General features: G+C 38.1%; 1 protein-coding gene across 1 annotated transcript in view; it reads right to left on the minus strand.

Moving 5' to 3' along the window:
* Nucleotides 1-23,462, minus strand: part of POLK (polymerase (DNA directed) kappa) — a gene marked incomplete at its 3' end in the record, with an annotated part of 25,101 nt that extends 1,639 nt beyond the window's left edge. The window contains exons 1-11 of the mRNA XM_010009789.1: nucleotides 23,269-23,462; nucleotides 20,936-21,055; nucleotides 15,738-15,890; nucleotides 15,251-15,382; nucleotides 13,362-13,515; nucleotides 11,060-11,275; nucleotides 9,195-9,319; nucleotides 8,851-9,017; nucleotides 4,470-4,502; nucleotides 2,515-2,611; nucleotides 799-970 (exon numbers count right to left, since the gene is read on the minus strand). Coding sequence (XP_010008091.1) covers nucleotides 799-970; nucleotides 2,515-2,611; nucleotides 4,470-4,502; nucleotides 8,851-9,017; nucleotides 9,195-9,319; nucleotides 11,060-11,275; nucleotides 13,362-13,515; nucleotides 15,251-15,382; nucleotides 15,738-15,890; nucleotides 20,936-21,055; nucleotides 23,269-23,406 — 1,507 coding nt within the window. The remainder of the gene's footprint in view (nucleotides 1-798; nucleotides 971-2,514; nucleotides 2,612-4,469; nucleotides 4,503-8,850; nucleotides 9,018-9,194; nucleotides 9,320-11,059; nucleotides 11,276-13,361; nucleotides 13,516-15,250; nucleotides 15,383-15,737; nucleotides 15,891-20,935; nucleotides 21,056-23,268) is intronic.
* Between the last annotated feature and the right edge of the window lie 218 nt (nucleotides 23,463-23,680).

Raw genomic sequence — 23,680 nt, forward strand, 5'->3', positions numbered from 1 at the left:
TTCCCAACATTTCTCAGTCACCATTCAGGACTTCACACCTGATTCTACTTTGCAAGAACTACCAGCGTAACAAAGAAAGAATGAAGAACTGTGGGCTTGCAGCCCAGAAAGCCAACTATATCCTGGGCTGCTTCGGAAGCAGCATGGCCAGCAGGTTGGAGGAGTTGATTCTGCTCCTCTACTCTGCTCTCATGAGACCCCACTTGGAGTACTGTGTGCAGTTCTGGTGTTCCCAACATAAAAATGACATAGACCTGTTGGGCAAGTTCAGATGAGGCCAGAAGGACAGTCAGGGCGCTGTAGCAGCTCCCATATGAAGAAAGGCTGAGAAAGTTGGGGCTGTTCAGCATGGAGAAGAGAAGCTGCGTGGAGACCTCACAGCAGTCTTCCAGTATCTGAAGGAGGCCTACAAGGATGCCAGAGGGGGACTCTTCATCAGGGGCTGTAGTGATACGACCAGGGGTAATGGCTTCACACTTAAAAAGGGGAAGTTCAGGCTAGATATAAGGAAGAAATTCTTTATTGTGAGAGTGTTGAGGCACTGGAACAGGCTGCCCAGGGAAGCTGTGAATGCTCCAACCCTGGAAGTGTTCAAGGACAGAGCCTTGAGCAATCTGGTCTAGTGGAAGGGATGGGCAGCAGAGTTGGAACTAGATGATCTTAAGGTCCTTTCTAACCCTAACCATTCTATGATTCCATGAAGTCATTTATACCAATTTTACTTTAGACTATTGTTATTACTTTTATGCATTATAAGATCTAACTCTGAAAAGGAAGAGTAAGTTTGAAATATTTTACCCATAAGTCTTATCCGTAAAGGGTGAGGAGCAACACTATCAATTTCTGTTCCTAACAAGTCTTTAGCAACAGCAAATATTTCCTCCTCAGTAGAAACAGAAGACAGCACAGTTGAAGCTCTTGTTTTCACTTCAAAGTTCACATTCTTTAGTTTCAAGGTAACAGTTTTACCCTGAGATGGGGGTGGAGGTGGGGGAGGGAAGAGAAAGAGGGAGAGAGAAAAGAAAAAAGTTAAGCACGTCAAATAGACCACAGAAACAATTATTACATAACATCTATATAAAGGCCATAAAGCCATAGTCAAGACAGCGTGCTTGTCTGTGTACAGCAAGAGGCAACGTCAAAAATTTGTCTGCAAGTTTCTGCGCTTGCTCCTAAACTGCTGCCAAAGTTGAATTCTCTGAACTGGGTCATTTGGCTATGGTTCCCAACAGACCATCTGCCACCAGTGCATGTTCAATAGGCTTCATGCTCTGGCTAACAGTCACAACTTCTACCCTGTCTACAAATAATTATTTTCTTACTTGGAAGCTTTCAGTGCCCAATATCTTAACTTTGCAGGGAAAATGACTAAGGAAGCAAAAGAGATATCCAATCAAGGATTCACTGAAGGCTTCCTTCCTCTTGCATGGCGCTATCAAAGCCACACACATGGCATCTGTTTGGCACAGGTATTCTGCTGGTCACACCTTCTAAACCATTTGTGCAATTTACTGTGTCTTTCCAAATGTAAATAAATGGCACTCCTTTTGTTCTGGTGCTGTTGTAAGCTTATCTCTTTGTCTTTCTTAGCTTATGATTTCTCTTTCAACCTGTCATCTTTTGAGACAACCTTTTATGGCCAAAGACAACTAATCACAACTCTCTTAGGTCTTGAATGTCAACCCCTGGTCTACCACAAAGACCTCCATAGAAAACATGAACTGTTCTCTCCATACGAAAGACAGAATTTGGGCAGAAGGAATACAGGGACTGCTCCTACCATTTGAATGGGATGAATAACTTGTTAGCAAGTCTGGGATATGTGTACTTCTTAAAATACACTACTGGCTATCGACTGCATCCTGTATGAATACAGGAGAGAAACACAGTGCTTAAACACATTAGTATCACACGATCGAACGAAGCACAGCTCACAATCAGCTCCATTATTTGTTTATAAACATTACTTGTAGCATAAAATGCTTGTATGCTAAATAACTTGGTTAATTAATTTTTTCCACACATATTTAAATTTTTCCACACATAATTAATGGCTTTAAACTTAAACAGGGGAAGTTTAAGTTAGATATAAGGAAGAAATTCTTCACAGTGAGGGTGGTGAGGCACTGGAATAGGTTGCCCAAGGAAGTGGTGAATGCTCCAACCCTGGTGGTGTTCAAGGCCAGGTTGGACAGAGCTTTGGGTGACATAGTTTAGTGCAAGGTGTCCCTGCTCATGGGAGGGGGTTGGAAGTAGATGATCTTAAGGTCCTTTCCAACCCTAACTATTCTATGATTCTGTTCTATTAGATTGCCACCTGAACAATACTAAAATGCTGCCTAAATCATTCTAACCATATGCAAATTAAATAATCAAAGACATTGTATGGTATGATGCTGCTGAAAGCTTTCACATTAACATACTAACATAACACGATAACGTAACAAACTGAAATACTTAGTAAGTTTTAGTGCAAAGTGCTGTCTTGCAAGTAACAGAGAATAATACAAACACCTTAAGTCCCTCTTTCTGTAAGTCTTGAGCAAGGTCTCTGCAGAGTTCTCGACACAGGCTGTACTGGTCTTCCGCTGTGTTCATTTCACTGAATGTTCTAAGACAAAGATAGGATCTTTTTTCAGTACAAATCATAAAATTTGCTCAGTGGCTGCCATGTAAAACTTTTCTGTACAGTTAACCAAACCTGCATTAGAAAGCTTTATAGGTTTGAGTGTTCACTTCAAGGAAAAATGAATATCTATAGCCACATTATATAGAAAGATTTATGCGCATTTCTGTGTTCCAAAATCTGCAACGCCCTTCAAATAATAAAATAATTTGGCTTTCAAATTTTCATGCGCTATTTGAAAATGTATCAGATTTAAGGTCATTAATGCTATAATATTTGCAGGAGTATACTAACACCAACTGAACTCACGAAGCCAGCTAAATAATTTGTATTTGATCTCCTTTGTATGGTGCTGTGTAACATCAAAAGAAAGAAAGGATTGGAAAGTCAACATCAGAGCCAAATATCACAAATAAATAATGCAGATGCTAAGGAAAAAATGTCAGCTAGTATAATTATGTCTAGCTTCAGAGGAGGAAGAACTATTTTCTGCCAAAAATGTTGCTAACTGCTACCAGCAGAATTACACTTTTTTTTTTGTTGTTGTTGTGCATCTGCTTTTTAGTAACAACACGACAGGAAAGGCAAGCTTCAGTTAGTAGTGGTTTTAAGAGAAGCAAGAAGCAAAACTTACACCAACCAGATGCTTTTCGAAAGGTCTCACAAATCCACTGTTTCACGCTAGGCTTTATATTAACAAGTGTAAAGTCCCTATAGTTACACTGGATTTTACATCTCTAAGTTATATTCAGGTTTACCTGATCATATTGAAAAGTCATCCTCTGATATGATTCCTATTCCCCTAAGAACATTTGCATGCTGCTGAACTATTGGGATGAATATTTTGCTGTGGCCTCCATGCCATTATTCAAGGAGTAACTTACGCTGTCCTGGCAATGCTGCGGTTATTTAGAGCATTGCAACACTGCGGCAACCAGGAAGTTGTAAATCCTGGGTTTGGAAGGGCCAGGATACAGAAAATGCTATTTCAGGCCCATCTCTTCCCCCCATACAAACTAGTTTCATGATCTCAGCAGCCCATTGACATCTCTGATCTAAAATTGTTTCCTTTAAGAAGGAAGGAAGAAAAGCTAAGGTACAAGAGGCTACCCATATTATCTGTCTGCCTGCAAAACAGCACAAAACTACAGCCATAAATTCCTCAGCTTTGGTTGTACAAAACCTTATGGGGCTTCCATAAGCTGCCCACAACTATTAAGAACCTAGGAATAAAAGTCTTCCTTCCTAAGATGACACAACACATCAGGGTAGAGACAATTATTATGGTGCTCTACAGATTCTCCTTGCAGTATTTATTTTTTAAAAATGAACTTTTTGGAATGACATACACCACCTTAAGGAACTTAACACTGGTAAAACCTTCAGAGTTAGAAAATGTAGCCGATTTTAGTTAACCTGCAAAATTACTGCAAAATTCTGCTTTACAAGTCTCTCTTATGCTATACTTGCTATGCATGAGATTGCAGGCTACTAGACTGATACTGACATTAAACTGGAACATATAAAAAAATACAATCTTTTATATATTTCCACCGTGTATTATGGCTTAAAGACCACTTTGATGAATTAAAGGTGTTAGGAGAATCAGATGATGAGGAAGAGAACACACAAACTGCCAAAACAACTCCTCAGTATTCTGAAGCCAAGGAAAAAAAAAAACAAAAAAAAAAAAAGAAAGCTTGAATCTGATTTAGTAGGCTTGTTGTTGTATATATGTTTTTTTAACACATATATACACAGTGAAATTATATGACCAAGAAAAGTATACTTGGCATTATGTAGGATTAGTGCTTACTGTTTTTTCAATATTAAAAAGGCATACCTTTCAGTGCTCATACTTTTTCTTTCTCCATCCCTTTAAAAAGAAAAACAATTTATTATACTCACTTTACCTTCACCTGTTATCATCTCAATAAACTCTGATTCAGCCAATCATGATTCAGTAACAGTAGTATCTCTGTAAAATCTCGATGTTAACTTTTTCTATAAATTTCAATATCAAATTTAAATGAGTGTGAAATGGAAAAAGTTTCTTTAAAAGACCTTAAACCACTGTAGATGAAAAGTAAAGACACAGATCAGGCATAAATGTCAACAAACAGTTTGTAAAAAAAAAAAAACAAAACCACAAACAAAAACCACAAAACTCCCTTCCCGTATCAGTCGTCTTATTTAAAAACAAAACTACAAATCCTATGCTGTCTCACTTAACTATAACTATGAAGCACTGTATATTTGAATATTTGTTTATCTATCTGAGGAATTGATTTGCTCTCTGTCTAAATTATTGCCTATGTTAAGATGATGTGTTAAGGTTTTTTTTCCTTTGTTTATTTCTTTCCTTCCATTTTTAATTGAGCACCCTTTAACAACTTTTCTGCATGTAAAGAGTTCTTCAGTGCATTTCTTTTTTCTGTTTGTAAGTATTTGAAATAATGAGTTTGGTATTCTCAGATTTTCCTAAAAGAAGGGGGTCAAAGACAAGAAGCTTTACATGAACCACTTACTGAAGACTTGTGTGCTATGTTAGGGGCTTGCTTTCCCCACACTAAAATCACTGAAATCAAGTTGGTGCTAATAAAACCAAGAAATCAATTTCTCAGACAACACCATTAAAAATGTGTTCCCTTTCACAATAATAATGCTGGCTTTTGAAATGCTGGTGGGGTTTTTTATTTGTTTTTGAAGCACTGGGAGATTTCCCATACTGTGCAACACCTGAAGTGGGTGAATAAGGGGAGGGAGTGCACCAATTATTAAAGGACATTTGAAAGTTGCATTATATTAACAGAAACAAGTATTTGGAAAATTGCATTTTGTCTGTTATCGAATCACCTTCATAAAATTAATCTTACTGCATATTTTGTTTCAAGTCAACATACTTCAGAAAAGAAAAAAAAACCCAACCAAACAACACAAAGACTTATGCTAGCACATTACTGGTCTTCAAATTCCTAACTGTATGTATTATTTTACAGTCAAATGGAAAAAACCCAGAAGATCTATTACTGACAAAGAAGTAACAGAAAGAATATGGAATAGGTCTTTAGGAAATACGTAAGACACTTTGGAACTCCTAATGAAAACAAATCATCATCAAGACATTTTAAAATAGAATTTCATCACTTTGAGAAGGATATTTAAGGAAGGAATACTTAAAATAAAAGATTCAATCTTAAGACTCTTGGTTATATGAACAGCAAAATACTGGCTATTTTTTAAGAACAAGTGTTCAATGTTTGTATCCAGGACAGGCTTAGAAATGACACGTATTATAGCAAAGATGTATTCACTAGGAAGACAAGGAACAGATAAAAATCTTCAGCATGTTCCATCAAATTCACAAGTTATTATTACAGATACGTACATAAACATTCCATTCTATGCCTCTCCATTCAGTTCTGGTCCATTCCATTCCGTGCCACTACTTGGCAATGCAGCAGTCACAATGTCCCAGGACACAATAAAAGCGAGCAGCCTTCTGTGTCCCCTGGCAGAGATGGCCCAGGGCAGCCCAGACATCCAGAGGAAGTTCTTGAGCTGGCGAGTTACTTACAGGGGGCTAAGTCAGGAAGACCAGTGGCTGGTCAATGCTGCTGGAGGTTCTCCGCTGCAAGGCCAGCTCCTGGCATGACCAGCTTCTTAGCTCATCAGAGGGATAGCAATCCTTTTCAGCTGGATAGCCATGGCCAGACCATAGGATTGCCTTCTTGAGGAGCTCTGCAGAGCTCGCCATCCTCATCCCCCATGGAGCCAGGGGCACCAGCTGTATGCAATGGGATGCAGAGATGTTTCCAGGCATCCCAGTGCTTTGGAGCAGCCATCGGTGCCCTTCCATGTGTAGGAAGGATTCTTGCCCCCAAGGTCAATCAAGTGACTCCAGGTAGAGCAAGAATAGGGCTTTAGTATCATCTGGGAGGTGTGACCAGCCTGTGGACCAGGAGCAGGTCTTGCTCACATGCTCAGGGATAGCTGATCATCAGTGCTAGGGTCAGGAAAAAATTTTTCCCTGGGGCAGACTGCCACTGACCCCAGGGAGTTGCCTTCCTCTGTAGCATTGAGCAGGAGCAGCTGTCAGGTCTCCTCTGGTCCATTCTAGCTGGGTTACTGCCTGCTGCTCATGGACCACAAAAGTGGCCCCTCGTGTCCTGCAGCTGGGGGAGGAAGGCTTTTTTTTCCCCAGGAAGGACTAGCGAGTGTCCCTGGGGGTTTTTTGCCTTCCTCTGCAGCACTGAGCACAGCCCCCTGACATGGCTCTTTTGGGTTATTGTGGCCCAAAGGCTGCTGCTCCTGCTCCACACAGGTGGCCCTTGTACCCAGCATCCAGGGGAAAGCAGCCTTCTGGACTCCCAGAGTAGCCCTCGGGGTTTGCTGCTTATCCTCTGTAGCACTGAGCACAGCCCGGGTCAGGGCTCCCCTTTGGGCTCAGTTCTTGCCCACTGCTCTTACACCTCCAAGGCACCACTTGTGCCCTTGCTCTCTCTGGCTCCATTGGCCAGTGCAAACTCAGAGTGGTGGTGAGCTCTGCTCCTCTCTTGGCTCCATTTCTCTGGTGGTTCTTACTTGTGCACAGCAGCCTGTGCTTGGAAGGGCTTCAGCCTTGCTGCCCCATCAGCAGCTGCCACTTTCCAGCTCTCCCTGCGTGCAATGTCAGCACCAGGCAGGCACAAGAGCACTTTTAGTTTATTCCTGGCCAGAAAGTGCAGCTGCTGAGCAAGTATGGGAAGTCAGTAATGTGCTTGTCATCGGTAGGTGTCCTGCTTGGGAAATACCCCTCAGTACCACACACCTCCGTCTTGAACATCTATGTGCGACTGGTCCTGATGATCATTCTTCATGTGCTCCCTCTTCAGGAGGCAGCAACTGCTTGGCCTGTCTTCCTGCTGCTGCTTTCCATGGCTCTGGTTTTCCTTTCGCAGACTGCAAGGGATATTTTTTCAAGCTAAGCTGAAGAATGCATCAGCCTGCTCCTGGCTAAACATGTGCATTTTGTTGATGCTTGTGAGCTCTGGAACAGAGTAAAAAAAGCAACCAACCGAAACCAAAATAAACAAAACCCCATAAAAAAAAAATAACATAACATAGAGTAACATAGAGTAACATAAAGGTAACATAAAATAACATAAAAGTAACAAAACCAAAATCAAATAGAATCGTAAAATAAAATCCTGTTTTCACTTGTAAGCTTTGTGATTTGTGTCCTTGAAAGTGGTTTTGGAGCTGAAACCCCCTGGCATTGCAGGGAACGGATAGTCTCATTGTTATTCAGCTCAGGGTGAGCATAGGGACTGGAACTGAATGGAGAGGCATGGAATAGCATGGAGTAGAGTGGGGTGGAATGCAGTGGAATAAAATGGAACAGAATGGACGACACTAGACTAGAATAGAAAGGAATAGGTTATGCTATGTTACGCCTACAACTCTGCATGACAAGTGAAAACATAGGTCTAAGGCGTCCACTCACAAGGGGGAATGGCTTCAAGCTGACAGAAAGCAGATTTAGAATTAAGAAATTCTTCCCCGTGAAGGTAGCGAGACACTGGCACAGGTTGCCCAGAGAAGCTGTAGCTGCCTCAACCCTGGCAGCGTTCAAGGCCAGGCTTGGAGCACCCTGGTCTAGTGGAAGGTAACCCTGCCCATGGTAGAGGGGTTGGAACTAGATGATCTCTAAGGTCCCTTCCAACCCAAACCATTCTATGATTCTGTGAAACATGGTAGGAGACACAGAAACTTCACTTACTTCCATTAGAAATATGACAATTTACCACCAGAGAAGATCAGGTATCAGTGCCATCTTCATTACAACAGACAATTAACTGTTTTTTATAGAAGAAACAGGACTGAACACCTCTGCTTAGGATATCACATTTCCCTCTAGCTATTTTAATAATTACGAAGTAATCCTAAATGACACTGACTTTATTTCTTGATATGTACTTATGCACAACTTCTCTGACAGACCTTTTGGGTTTTGTGTATTTGACATGGCTGTGCAAACTTCTGACTTTTAATGTTTGGTCGTTGTGTATATTTTAGCCACAAGTACAACAATAACAGGTAGATCTTTCAAAATATATTAAGAAAGGCAAATGTTAGTATTTTCCAATAAAATGTCTTAAAAATATACAGTATGTAACATACACAAGGAAAAATTTGGAAAATTATAAACAGAAGGGGGAAAAAACCACCAAAACAAAACATACTTTTCCAAATGTGTAGGACCCAAACCAAGGGAAATATCCAAGAAATTACGCCAAGATGCTTCTGAAAAAAGAAGTGAAAGCAATGCCCTCTGCTGGTAAAGTTCTGAGCAAGTCACAATTCCAAGGGCTTTTAACATCTTCTCTGTTACTTTTCCAATACCCGGCACCTGAAAAAGAGTAAGTTCATTATGCTGGAAATTTTCATTTGTAGATTTAATACCAAGAACAATTTAAATTAAACACAACTGGACTGGCTACCTAGAAAAGTCCATTTCTTCAGTAATAATCTTGCATTTAGAATGTAAAAAACACGACTGCATTTTAAATGTCATGGTATATCTTACCTTTCTAATGGGCAAATCTTTTAGGAAGTCGAGAACTGCTTGTCTCTCAGGGACAATTCTGCACTGCCCATTAGGTTTATTACGATCACTGCACATTTTTGCTAACAGGGTATTCGGTGCTATTCCTTAAAAACAAACAAACAAAGCCCATATTCATAAAAAATGAAGACAATGTTTAATTTCAACTGCCCAGTACTTAAAAGCACAAAAGTAGCCTACATATTTGGCAAACACAAAACATAAAAAGAAGAATGACAATTGCTTTTAACCACATATATTGCAATTCTGCAAAAAAAAAAATAAAAATTGTAATAGACGTGAGAAAATAAATACATCTGGTAGATCAAATGTAATGGATAAAGTGTACCTACTATTTTAAGATAGTCAGAGTAACACAACATGCACTAAAATCATTCATGAGAGGTTAAATATCAAGTGTTTAAAAATAACATCAGTTACATTATTGAACAATTTTATGATGGTGATCATGATAAGACAAAAGGAAATAAAATGGCAGTTATAATGAACTCTTAATGAGAAAGAGGTATTTCTCCCTTGTAGTTCACTAAAAAGACTAAATTAATTTTGACAAAATTTACCAAATTCAAGTCTTTTGTGGGCTACCACTGCTATACAGTCATTTAGAGCTTGCTCTCTCTCTCTCGCTGGTAGGGATGAAGAGGTATTGCTCTTCTCTATCAAAGTAATTGTTTTTACAAATGAACTTAGAACTGGTTTAGCAAGAAAAATAGAATTATTCTGTGCTACAGCCCTAGTCGTCTAAATTTTTATTTGCTCACTAATAAAACATATTATTCAAGATAGTAGAAGTAATTCTATTTATTGCTGATTACCAGTATTTTTTCAATTAGCTTTTTTATTGTTCTTCATTTGGGGGCAAAAAAACCCCTGATGCACTTATAAAAACTACGCCTCTTTTGTAAACATTAACTTATCCCTAGGAAGACAAGATTTCAGTAGAACAAAACTGTTATTTTGCTACTTCTCATGCGGTAACACATGGGAAGGTTGTCTCATCCTGCTTATTAGCTGTTCTTTAAGTCTGCTTAACATTCAACACTTCCCTGGCCTTCCACATCTGTTTAATAAAGCTCAGCACTCCCTAACATCTCACTGACCTGGTACACAGAACAGATCAGATGGCATCCAAACTAAGTCGTTAGGGACATACACATTAGTGACCTAACCCAGATTAATATCAAAATGATGGAGATTTACAGGCAGATTCCCTGAAGACAAAAGACATAAAACTTCAATAGTAAATATTAAAAAGCTACTGAATAATGTATTAACTTCAACACGTTTTACTTCTGTGAAAACTAACTTTTAAATGAACTTTGCTATTGCCTTAAGCAAGGAACAATGTCGAGTTAGAAATACTTAACAATATGGATCTGCTATTCAAACTAACAGCAAATTAGCAACCAGTGACAGATTTCACTTGACCCCTGGCTTTCAAAAACAATTTACACAGAGCACTAAAATAACTACCAGTGCTAAAATTAGCTCCTGAGCACACTGGTCATTCTTCCACACTACTTGTATTTCAAGAAGAAAGAAGAAAAAAAAAAACAAGTGATAAAACTACTTCTATGATTTAAAAAAAACCCCAAACACAAAAACCAACCAAACAGACCAAACAAAACCCAGGAGTGACTTGAACAGCCATGACATTTCTTGAAACACTTGAAAGTCATAGTCTTTGCAGTCTTGCAAAGAGAGCATATTTCTTTGCAGTGCAATGCTGTGGCAATGCTGATTTCCTAATTAATGCTATCTGAGATTAGAGTAGCAGACATTGTGGAAATATAAAACATTATTATTATTCATGTGTGTCTGAATACCTGCACTGGCAGTCAGCTGAGTTTTCTGCTCAATCCTAAACCGAATTTCCTTCACAACTTCCTCTGCAGAAGTTCCAAAAACAACTGACTTTTCCACCAATTGATCTCTCTGTTCAGGATGGTCATTGACCAGGGGTGTGTTGTCTTCAAACAATGCTGGTGAAGAAGAGTATCCACCTTCATTACATTTGGCAGACATATTTATATCATCTTTTTCTATGTTAGACAGAAACACAAATAATTAATCCATCCGTATAAAACACATACTTTATTGATTTCTTTCTGCACTGACTGAAAAGAGGTGTTTTTTTTCAGTTTGGGAAAAAAATATTAGCCAAAGCAACTGCATTGTTTGGTTGGTTTGTTTTGTTTTCTTTTTTTGAAGAAAGGAGTCATAACTGCTTTGTTCTTAATGTGATTTGAGCTTGGCTGAGATTGGAAGAACTGGCTGAGATTGGAAGAACTTCCAGAAAAGCAACAACGTTTAGTGGCCTGTTGCTCTAGCAGCAGAAAAACATCAAGTCTTTGGCATTACTTCTGTTTCATATCAGAATGAGGGCCAGATGCTCCTTTTTTTTTTTTTTTGGTGGAAATAAAAATCTTCTGCAGCAGTTTCTTCAATATTCTCCAAAGAAAAACAGGATTCTGGAATATCTGGTTTTAGAACCACCAAACTGGTGAGCTTCTTGGTTTTGACTGCAGTCATGATAAAACAAGTAATGTCAGCAGCCCTTTGTCTAACTCCATAAACTTTACTATTATATTTTCACATTCTGAGTGCTTAGTTGTGTTTCGGAAGGATGAAGATGTTTGAGAAGTATGAAAGGCATATGACTACTCTTAAGTGATATTTTGTAAAGACTATGCCAGTTTTTTTCTTTCTATTCTATTAATACTTCCCGGGAGTAGTGAATCCTTGATTATCCTCTTATTGGCTATTTAAATAATTTTTGAATAGTTATAATGTAAATGTTCTGGTTTGTGCATCTATCAACCATTTGTATGATTCCTTCTTTTTTTTAATATTCCTGATGGTGTATACAGTTGCGGATGTGCTTCCAACTCCATCTTCTAGAGCCAAATGAAATCCACTTATATCTCAAGAATTACCACAACTTCTGCAGTGGTCATTAATTTATACATTTTTATTCATGTAAAACAATCATGTAACTAGGGTTTACACGCACTGTCTTTGCAGACAGTTTCTCATGTTTCTGATGCACAGCACTCTATAGTATTTTTTTGAAACATCTTTACAAAATACAAATGACTGTTAGAACAGTAGTTTATTTATTCTACACCTCCTTAAGCAAACCTGCTACCGCTTTTTACACATTTTATTCAGGTTAAAAGAAAATAAATAAATCATACAAGACCAAAACAGCTGCACACCTTTTATGCACAGTGAATAGCAGGGGAAGTTAACCTTTTAATTAACAAATTGTAAGTAGAGAGATATGGGAGGACAAATTATGCAAGGGCTTAAGTATCTACAGTTTCCGCGGGTACAGCTTATCTGAAGCTTACATTATATGCATGTGTTACCCCCTCCTCCTGACACCTGGTAATGCAGTTAGCATAACTAATGCTATTCTACAGGGCAAGCAGCCATTCTGTGAGACTGACCAGGTCATGTATTCATTTTCTTTCCCCTCATTCTCAGGCCCTGAAAGTCCTGTGCACCAAGAAGACAAAGGAAACAGATTTCTCCTTCCCTTTCCTACCAGCCTGAAGGTTCCTGGGCACAAGGCCGATTACTCCTGTCCTTACTGGCCTTGACGGTCCCAGGCACTTGGCCAGCCTGGTGTTGATGACCCTGATACAAGAACAAGGACCAGAGCACGGTCTGTAAAACTAAGCAGTTACAAGTTCTAATGGGGAACACAGACCAAAACTGCTGCTGGACAGTGAGACCAGGACCTGCCCAGGACACCTCCACTGTACTTTGCTTCTTCCAAGGCCTGAGTATTGTCTTGAGTAATTTGAGTCTAGGTTATGATTGTTATATTGATATAGCAAGCCATGTATTAAGATCTGACCTGATCCTCAGAGGATCCAGGTGATTAGAAATTTTAGGTTAAGTTGTATTAGAAATTCTGTATTATGCTTCTTAAAGATTGTACTTCATTGATTCTGCTTGGAGAAACTCTGTGCTATCCTCACCATGATTTCCTTTTAGGAAAACAAAGCTTTAATTTTAGCTATGATTTAGTGCCATCTTCATTCTGCCAAGGATCCCTAAAAGAAATCGGCTGTTCCCTCAGTCTCAGATGACTGCATAAAAAGGTAATAATTTTCTTACCATTTCCTGTACTGCTTTCAGTGTTAAAAAAGAATCTTCTCTTATTTTCAGGCCAGTTCAATCTTTCTTCCAAGTGCTCTGTTATGTTCAGGTAGGCTTCATCCAGGCCCATAGGCATAAAATTGGGATCATATTCGGTCAGTATTTCTCTAACCTTGATAAACATACAGAGGAAGTCTAAAGCATTGCTGCTCTAAGAGCAGATCTTGACACACAACTGAAGTAAACCAATGTACTCTGAAACTTGAAGATGACCAAGCAATATTAGTGATATTTATAGATAAAATTATTTACCAATACTGGGAACTACTGCTACTTGCTTCTTACAAGTAGCCAGATACCAACAATAAGTGAGAACTAAATGCATTTTGAGCAGTGTATTTTAGTGCACTGGTCATTCACATCAGCGTATAACGAGTTCAGAGGAACTCAGAGGTTCACAGACATGGTAGTAACCACCTGAACAAAACTCTGGTGACCTGGGAACTCAGCAAAGCACGTAAGTTGATGCACTCTTCTGGGCACTGTGTTTCAGACATCGCATATGCAAAGATGTAAAAAATGTATGTAAAAACCCCCCAAAACATAACCACCTAAACAAGCCCCCCAGCCAACCAATCAAAAAACCATCACAAAATCCCACACTTATGTTTTAACTTATATTCAAAATGAAATTATAGCCAATGTTTTAAAGCACTGGTTAATGCTGCAGGTTAGAAAAATCTCTAGTGATAATGCATCTTCCCAGAAGGCAACACAACAAATTAAAAGGTCAAAATAAAGTATCTACCTTTTCCCCTCTCCTCACCCTGCTTTTTTTCTTAAACAATGAGGATAATTTGACTGTGTCATGTTTTCTGTATTAGTTTTAGTCAAACATGCACTTCATCTTTCTGAAACTGATTCAAGATAGGATTCATTGCTCAACTTTTAAAGACAAAATGAAATAAATTTAAATATTTTCACTCCAAATTGCAAGAGAAAAACATAACTAAATCACCAAATCAATCTGAACGTTTAATACTTTACCCCATCAAACAAAATGTGAAATACATATCGTGAAACCTGAGATCCTTAACAAGTTAAAACCCATTCTGAAATACTCCTATCTATATACGCTTTCTTACAACAGAGGTGAGAAAAATCAGATAGCAACAAAATTAGTAATTAACTTCATTTATGTAAAGAGATTGAGGCTTCATAAAAACAAATAAATATTGGCATAAATGTTACTGAAATCAGGAGACTTGTGCCACGCACTAGCTTGGTTTAAGGTTTACAAAAGATCTTTTTCTTCTCTTTTTCTTAACAGGATTTCAGGTAATCCTAAGGATTTTTCCTGGCACTAAGTAAAATTACTTCCGTTAAAGCAAAATTATTTATTTTCTCCTTGATTTTTTGCTCTTTATTTTAAGTCCCTTCTTTTAAAACAAATGCATCTACATTTAGAACTCATTAATGCTCTTCGGTTCTCTTTCCCGTAATCAGCATTCAAAATAACGATTAGCATTGTATGAAATTATTATCTCCATTTTTCCTATGTTCTTTCCCAGTAATTAGATTATGCTCTGCGGTTTTGAAGTTTTAAGAATAGTAAGGCTCAAGTGGCTTACTACACAGTTCTGCAAATCTCCATCAGCATCAGTAATGATCAGCATCATCAGTAATTATGCTGATAGATATTTGTATGCTTTTAATGGAGCATGACTTAATTAAAATAGCAAGATGGGTGAAGGCAATGCTTTTCACCTCCTTGTTTTGTTTTCAAAGCCACACCACTGAAGAGTTCAATATTTAAACTACCACTTTTTACATTACCTAAGTTATGCATTGATAGAGCCTAAAACCAAGTGTATTTACTTTTGGTTAGAGAGAACTTTTAGACTTACCTCTTTACTCACTTTGCTGTATTTTTCAAAGTTTAATGGTACTATAGTCAGATGTGGACATAGCTTTTTAGCAATAAATCCAGGCATGGCTGCACGTACACCAAATCTCCTAGCATGGTAATTTGAGGTAGACTTAGGAGAGATTAAATAAATTTAGTGCTCAGTAATCACGTTTTCTTGAAGTTCAGTGTTAAATAATCAAAAAAAAAACCCCTCAAAACACTGAGAATTTATATGCATCTCCCCCCACCACCTTTCAATCTGCTTACATTCTTTGAACTTTCATCAGTACACTTTTTACTGAAAAATAAAATCCATCTTACATGGTCTAGTCTAAGAACCAATGTTCCCTCTATTATTTTTGTTATTTTTCCACATTTATAAAAATTTTCTATGTAAGAGTGTCATATTACATTATTATTGTATAGTTTATTAGGGTTTCGATTCATGTAATTGATTTTTATATCAGCTTTACAGTTGGCCGTACCAACATACTCATTGATCCCACTGCTATAGGCTTTTCCTTCAGCTCTGGATTGTCTCTCATCTCCACAGCTGCATAGAAGGCATCCATGTCAATGTGTACAATCGTACTGCTAAGGTTACGGCTCTGCTCCAGCTCTACCACAAGTTTGTCCACCTGAACAGAATAAAACAGTAATTGAAAAACTCTTATCCTGGCAGAAGCACAACAGTACAGTTGATCCTAGAATATCAAATGCACCTGGCATGTACTTAAAAAACAAAACAAAACAAATGAGCAAACCTCACCAAACCAGCACCACCAAAAAAACCCACCCTCAACCAAGTTTCTGATGAAGCTTGTTCTCAGAACACTGCTGTTGCTGCAGCAAATGGTACAAAAAAACCCAACTCCAAACCCAATGAAAAAACACTAACCCAAAAAACAACAAAACCCCACCTATGGAGGGGGAAAGGACAGAAACTTTGTAAGACCACTGAACACGCAGCTTTAGCTGCTGATATAGGTTATTAAAAAAGAAAAAAAGAAAGAAAACATATTTTCATGCTTTTAGAGAATTTCCAGTGCTCCTGAACTAAGCTATCACACTTCAGAAAACTGGTCCAGACAAGCTAAGAGAAGGCCAACAGCTCGCAGGGCAGATCCATTTATCTTGTCAGAAAAATAAGGCCTCAAACAAACAGGTTCATTTACTGCTAAGTAAACTACTTTTAATCCCTTTATAAAATTCCTCAACATTTGTTATAGGAATCCATATCGTATAAGGCTGGATTGCTAGCAAAAACTGCAAGGTGAGTTTTAAAGAAAAGCCCTTACATAGGGAGCACATTTCACTCAGAGTTTAATATGTATCGGCTGCCAGCAGACGATGAGCAATACTCCTGCTGCATTAGTTCCACGATGCTGTGAGGCAGAAGCCAAGCATGGACATCTCTGTGAACTACTTTAATTGTGCTTAATTTGCTTGCATTCTTTTGCCTAAAGACTTGCAGATCATGTGCTTGTTTCTGAAATACCTTTCAGATGTGAATGAGTTATGAACTGTGTTAGATTGATCACAGTGGGTTTATGGTCCTGGAAAGGGATGTTTATGTGTAACTCGCATGGGTATTTGAAGACATTTTCTCTCTTTTTTCCCTCAACAGAGCTGCTTAATAAACCCCATAAAACTCTTATCCAAACCCATGTGTTTAGACTCTTGAACCAAGGCAAATGCATATGATACTGAGATTTTTTTATTTCCAAGCCAGATTAAAAAACCCTAAAAACCACAATTGTAACTGAAGTTTAATTTTGCTTATAGGGACTTTCAGATGATCTAAAGTATAACCTCTCGCTTTTTTTTATCCTATGATGCAAAATACAAGTTTTCTATCTTAAATTGCCTTGTCAAAGTAAGACAGAAAAGATTATTCAAAATCTTTTTTATATTTGTGAAAGCATCTGACAAGGTAAAGAGACAACAAACAGTGGTATCATTTTAAGTGAACAGTAACTATTCAGAGAATAAACATATGGGGAAAATCCACATGGATAAAACCAGCAAACACTACCACAGCAGTTTGCAAATCCGATAGCAGCTGGATACTTTTTAATGCCTTATTAACTACTGCTGAGTTTCAAGCAATTCCACTCTAGATTGTTGGCACAATCTAACTCTGTAACAGAAAAGTTTTCCAAAATTAAGAATCACAGGATACTGTACAGTATACAATTTCCCTTAAAATATAACAATGACAATAATTAGGAAAACTTCAAGCTACCTTTCAAATTTAAGATTATTTTAAAAACTCCACCAAACAAACAAAAGCCTTAAAAAATATTTGTACACAGAAATGGCAGTTTTAAGATTTTTAAAGACTTTCTACTGTCCCAATATTTGCAAAAACCAATGGTGGTTAAGTGCTTTTCTGCAAAGAAGGCCTTCTAAAGAAAACTGTAAAAAATGAGAAACATCCTCACAAATTTCCTGGCACACACACACTCCGCTAATGAGAAAGACTGGTTTACCTTGCAAGATTCTGCCTTCTATTTATGTTACTATTTCCACCATGTAACTAGGATTTTCTCCAATAAATCCAGTAAATAGGGACCTTTTCGGGTTTTTTTTTACACCACAGAATTGTCGGGGTTGGAATGGACCTCTGGAGATCATCTTCAAACCCTCAGCCAGGGCAGGGCTATCCAGAGCAGGTTACACAGGAATGCGTCCAGGCGGGTTTTGAATGTCTCCAGAGTGGGAGACTCCACAACCTCCCCAGGCAGCCTGTTCCAGTGCTCTGCTGCCATCAATGTAAAGTTCTTCCTCACAGAATCATAGAATAGTTTGGGTTGGAAGGGACTTTCAAAGGTCATCTAGACCAATCCCCCTGTAATAAGCAGGGACAACTTCATCTAGATCAGGTTGCCTAGAACCATTCAGCCTGGTCTTAAGTATCTCCAGGGATATCACCACCTCTCTGGGCAACCTGTGCCAGTATTTTACACTCCTCATTGTAAAGAATTTTTACCTTGCACCCAGCTTGAATCTCCTGTTTTAGTTTAAAACCATCACCCCTCATCCTACTGCAACAGGCCCTGCTAAGAAGTCTCTCTCCATTCTGTTTTAGTTTACGGCCATTGCTCCTTGTCCTGTGACTGAAAAGAGTCTGACACCATCCTCCTGGCACCCACCTTTGAGATATTTATATGCATTAAAGAGATCCCCTCTCAGTCTTCTCTTCTTCAAACAGGCCCAGCTTCCACAGTCTCTCCTCATAAGAAAGAGGCTCCAGAGCCCTGATCAACCTTGTGGCCTCCACTGGACCCTCCCCAGTAGCTCCTTGCCTTTCTTGTGCTGAGGAGCCCAGGACTGGACACAGGACTCCGGATGTGGCCTCACCAGGATCACCTCCCTCAACCTGCCAGCCACGCTCCTCCCGATGCACCCCAGGTTACTATTGGCCCTCCTGGCTGCAAGGACATACTGCTGGCTCATAGTCAACTTTTCATCTACCAAGGCACCCAGGTCCTTCTCAGCTGAACTGCTTTCCAGTAGGTCAGCCCCAACCTGTACTGGTACTCAGGGTTCTTCCTCCCCAGGTGCAGTACCCTACACTTGCCCTTGTTGAACCTCATTAGGTTTCTTGTCATCAAACGGCAGCACAGCCTTCACATGTATCAGCCACTCCCCTCAGCTTTGTATCATCAGCAAACCTTCAGTCTCTTCAAAGACCTACTTAGAGGAATCCCATGGGAGTGTGAATACCTCATACTTACAAATTTTAAGAAAACAGATTCTCTCATGGTATATCAGAAGGTAGAAATAAAAGTTAAAGAACTCAACAGACAACATTAAAGGAGAACAGAAGATAATGAGAGCTGACTAAATATCCAAAGACCTAGAGAAGCTGATTAAACAACACACAGCACATACTAAGAAAAACAAATAAGGCAAACAAGACTTGCAAAGTTAAAGGTAGAGATAATGGCCTGGGAAAGAGACGCTGGCAGGGAGAGTAGCTGGCAGGGAAGTGACAGAAAAAGGGAGAGGCATTTAGGATATCAGGTATAGACAGACAGACTGCTGGGCCAGGAGACTGGGGACTTCAATGGGGACTCTGGGGGCATAGGCAAAGACTGCTTTGGAAAGAGGACTGATGGAATCTGGGGATGTGGGACAAGAAGAAGAAAATCAAGGGTAAGATAAACTAAAAGAAAGGGACGGAGAGAGCAAAAGGGTCAGAACTTGCAATGAAGAAATGAGGGCAACAGCAATCATGAACCAGGAAGGATGGAAAGGAAGTTATCTTTCCCATAATTAAATGACTTCCAAGCTACTCTAAACTAAGAAACCAAACCAAACAAAAAAAGAAAAAACAAAAACCAAAAAACCGACCAAACAACATCCAAAAAAAAAAAAAAAAAACCCAACCAAAAAAAACCCCCAAACCCAACAAAAATCAAACAACAAACAAACAACACTGGACAAGCAGAGACACAACTGATCCATGTTAAAGATTAACTGAAAACAGTTGAGGCATACAGGCATATAAAAAACTTCCCAGAGGTACTTAGTAATTAGAAGCTTTTCTGGGCACAAATTTGATATATTGACATAATTTACGGAAGTGACTGGCAAATCTGCAATGAATGAAGAAAGATTGTACACCGAAGCTCAGGACCTATAATCCTCACAACAGCATTCAAAATTAATGGATGTGTTAAATCTTCATGTGCTTCAGCTCCTCATTTACAAAACAAAACTACTAGTCTGCTGGAGTACTGCAATACTTTGAAGAATTCATTCACACTATGTGGTATACAACATAGAGGAGTGTATGAGGAAGTCAGTAATTCTGCATACAAGGCTGTATTAGACTAGCATACAACAAATAAAGCTTAGGGCCACCCACTGAACAATGAAGACAACAGTAAATACTGAATAATTGCCCACTCAGTGAACACTGTCTGCACTGTAAACGGAATGAAGCAGGAAGCCTGTTAGGGAAAACCAGCAAGCAATCATGTAATTAAAGACTGAATCACAGTACAAATGAAAAAGGAAAGGAATTAAGCTTCTACAAGCAACTTTAGTTCTGTTGCGCCTAAGAATGTTTAGCATGCAATCTTGGTGCCGTTGTTTTCTTTCAACAACCTTTCATACACAGTAACACTTTGGATGCTGTTATCTATCTTTAGCATTTGAGAAAATAAACACCATCTTCATCTTTCTAGTTCAGGACACTTGTATTTTGTGCAACTGCTTGCCATGATGATTTTTCCATTAATTAGCATAAATAAGAAATAAATTATATCCAGAAGAGTTGACAACTGTGATCCCCTTCCTCCCACTGCAGGCCACTGAACACAAACATACATATATATACAAACAGAAAGTAAACTCAGAACTCTAGTACTAAGGTATTTAACAAAACGTTTACATAAACCATGAAAGCCCTATAAACTAATCAGAAAAACAGGAGTTACTTTGTTTTACTCATTTAGAGAACATTTTGGAGTGATTATACAATTTATTCTTCTAGCAAGTTTTTATGAAGATTCATCATGAAAACACCGTGCACTTTTACTTGCATGACTAAAATCAAAATGGTAGTTAACACTGTACTTATTAACAGAATTTAATGCAAAACACTAGAACACACCAAAGTGTTTCCCATTCACCTTTTACTCCAAAAAGTTTTTATAAGATTAATTAGTACCTGCAGCTGTGCTTTCAAGAGTTGTTGTGTTGTAATTTTCTCTTTTAGCTGCATCATTTTTTCAATCCGTTGGTTAACTTGTTGATCTTTTTTAAGTTCATTTTCATAAAATCTAGAACCCTGGAAGAAAATTGTAAAAACACTAAGGTTTTTGTCTTTTCCTATAAATAACCACATCTGATCTTTAAATATAGAAAACATAAAACACAGTAATGGTTTCTAATGCATACTTTGTATTTTCATATAAATGATACACAAGAGACACCAGTGGTGCTTTACACCTCTCTCCTCAAAAGACACAGATGTATTTCTCCTTCTCAGATTCCCTGTACTCAGATGAGTACAAGAGACTATTTAGAGAACTATTATGTTTATTCATTCTAACGCTTGACAACAAAAATTCTGAAATCTTGCCAGACTTCTGTTATACTTTAATCTACATGGAAATAAACAATGACATTGTAAAAGTCAAATCCACTTATAATATTATTTCACTGGTCATTTAATCTTGAAGAATACTGCAGAATTAAAAGCAAATAAGTATAAAAAAGCCCTCTCACCCTCAAGTATGTAATAGCTGCTTCATGAAAAGGAATGAACAAAAGGAGATGTAATAAAAACATAAAAAGACAACAATCATGCAAAGAACTTATGTAACTTTCTTCCGGACTCACAACAAAAAAAGAAAAAAAAAAAGAGGGCACTCAATGAAATAGAAAAGAAAATTAAAAAGCAGGAAATAAAATATTTTTCTAACAACATCTAGTTAGCTTACAAGTGAAATAACATTTTCAGGAAGAGGTAATGTGTTTTGTTGAACTGCCTGAAATGTCTTTTATAAAATCTGCAAAAGTGGCCAAATTTTTAGCTTTAAGCCTTTGGCTATCAAATTGTCACCAATGACAAGAATTCAGCCATAGTAAAATAAGAATCAGGCACAAATATAAAAAGCAAAAATAGTCACTGATAAAAAGGATGAATGGCAAGACGAGTCATGTCTCATTGCTCAGAGTCTCTAATCAGAAGAAATTAGGGTCTGTTTTCTTTCAGTATCAGACATGCATTTCATCTTTTCTCCCCTCTGCAATCAAATGTGACTTATCAAGACTCACTGAAAGAAGTCAGTACCAAACTATTGGTGTGTGAATGAGTCCAATACTCAAGACTGTTATTAAGCTTTGGGGTTCTTTACATTTCTTGCAGTATTTTACAGTTGAAATGCTATAAAATCTTGCTGTAATACAATTTATGGGTAGTGTTCGTAGGTGTAATTTTGAAGACTAAAGAAAAGGTTAAGAAAAAGAATCAACACTTCTTTTCAGATTTCTCGAGCTACATCTGTTACATTCTCTTGCCTTTTTTCACAGAAATGTATTCTGACGCATAGATGCCTGTATATCAGTTTTGAAAACCTATTTTACAGTTCATTCTGTTTCATACCACAAAATGAAACAGTAGCTGTTCTGACAAAATAATTTATCCAAAAATCATTATTAGGGATATGTCTAACAAAGCACTACCTTTTAAAGAAAGAACAAACAGAATAAGTAAAAGAAACATCTAATCAGCAAGGGGCCCAATACCATATAAAGTATCAAAGTGAAAATGCAAGCAGAAAATAAAGTTTGCCAAATAAGAGCTTTGTAGTATGTTTTCTGCTGCCTACACCCCTGCAGCTTACCACACAGCTACAGCAGACCACACAAAATTCATGAGCAAAATATCAACCAGATAACCCAGGGCCAAAGCAGCAGTAAACAGAAAATACATTTGTGTAAGGAAAAATAGAAAAAACAGAGTTGCTCAAATAAAGTGAAGACTCTCCAATAACAAGAGGACTAATATTCCAATGCTTTGTAGGGTCCTCTGTAGATCTTTGGTACAAAGTTGCACACTACTAGCCACCTCTCTTGAATACTGAGAGGGCAGTCAAGAAAAGAGGTAGTAAACACAAAGAAATTCTACCAAAAGTAGTAGAAAAACATTAATACATCAAATTCAAAAGTTATAGGAAGGTGATCAAAAATGGCAGATCTGCTTGGCTGATTAACAATGGGACAGGCAAAAGGGACAATACTGTGATATTTATGCACTGCTTTGGGCAAAATGGGAGTACTTAAAGATGTACTCAGGTGTGTTCCTTCATGTCCCTGTGAATGAATCCTTATGGTATCCTACACTACCGTCTTTCTCCTTCTTCCCCACACATGCATTTCTTCTTAGGAGATGCCCTCCATTTACGCACGTGGGGGATAAAATTCGGAGAAGGGAGGGAGAAGACTTTCTGATACCGGACATGGATAAAGCAGCAGGAAAAGAATAATCAAACTAACCTTAGTAGCTTCCATGATAATTTTATTGATTTTCTCTTTATCCAAACCTTGCATTCCAGCTTTGTTATCATTGAGGCCCATTCTGAGTAGAACTCCATCACTGGAAGAGCTGTTACAAACTTTATTCGTGTCATCCATACTACCTCTTGAAAACAAGTACCTCTTTTAAAACTTAATACCTAGAGGGGGAGGGAGGGAGAATAAAAAAAAAAAAAAAAAAAAATCCCACATTTGTTTACAAGTTCCAGCTAAACAATAGGAAAAAAAAACCTCATGGAATTTGCTGTATTTATTGAATAGGCATGTTATACTTTTTCAGGCAACAACATACTTACCACAAAGACTTCTATTCCTGTAAAGTGGTTGACCTGTCACGTTCTCTATATAAGACCACCTGTACCTGTCAGTGTTT

The sequence above is a fragment of the Nestor notabilis genome, unplaced genomic scaffold (genome assembly GCF_000696875.1).
Source record: "Nestor notabilis isolate BGI_N333 unplaced genomic scaffold, ASM69687v1 scaffold3242, whole genome shotgun sequence".
NCBI lineage: Eukaryota > Metazoa > Chordata > Aves > Psittaciformes > Psittacidae > Nestor > Nestor notabilis.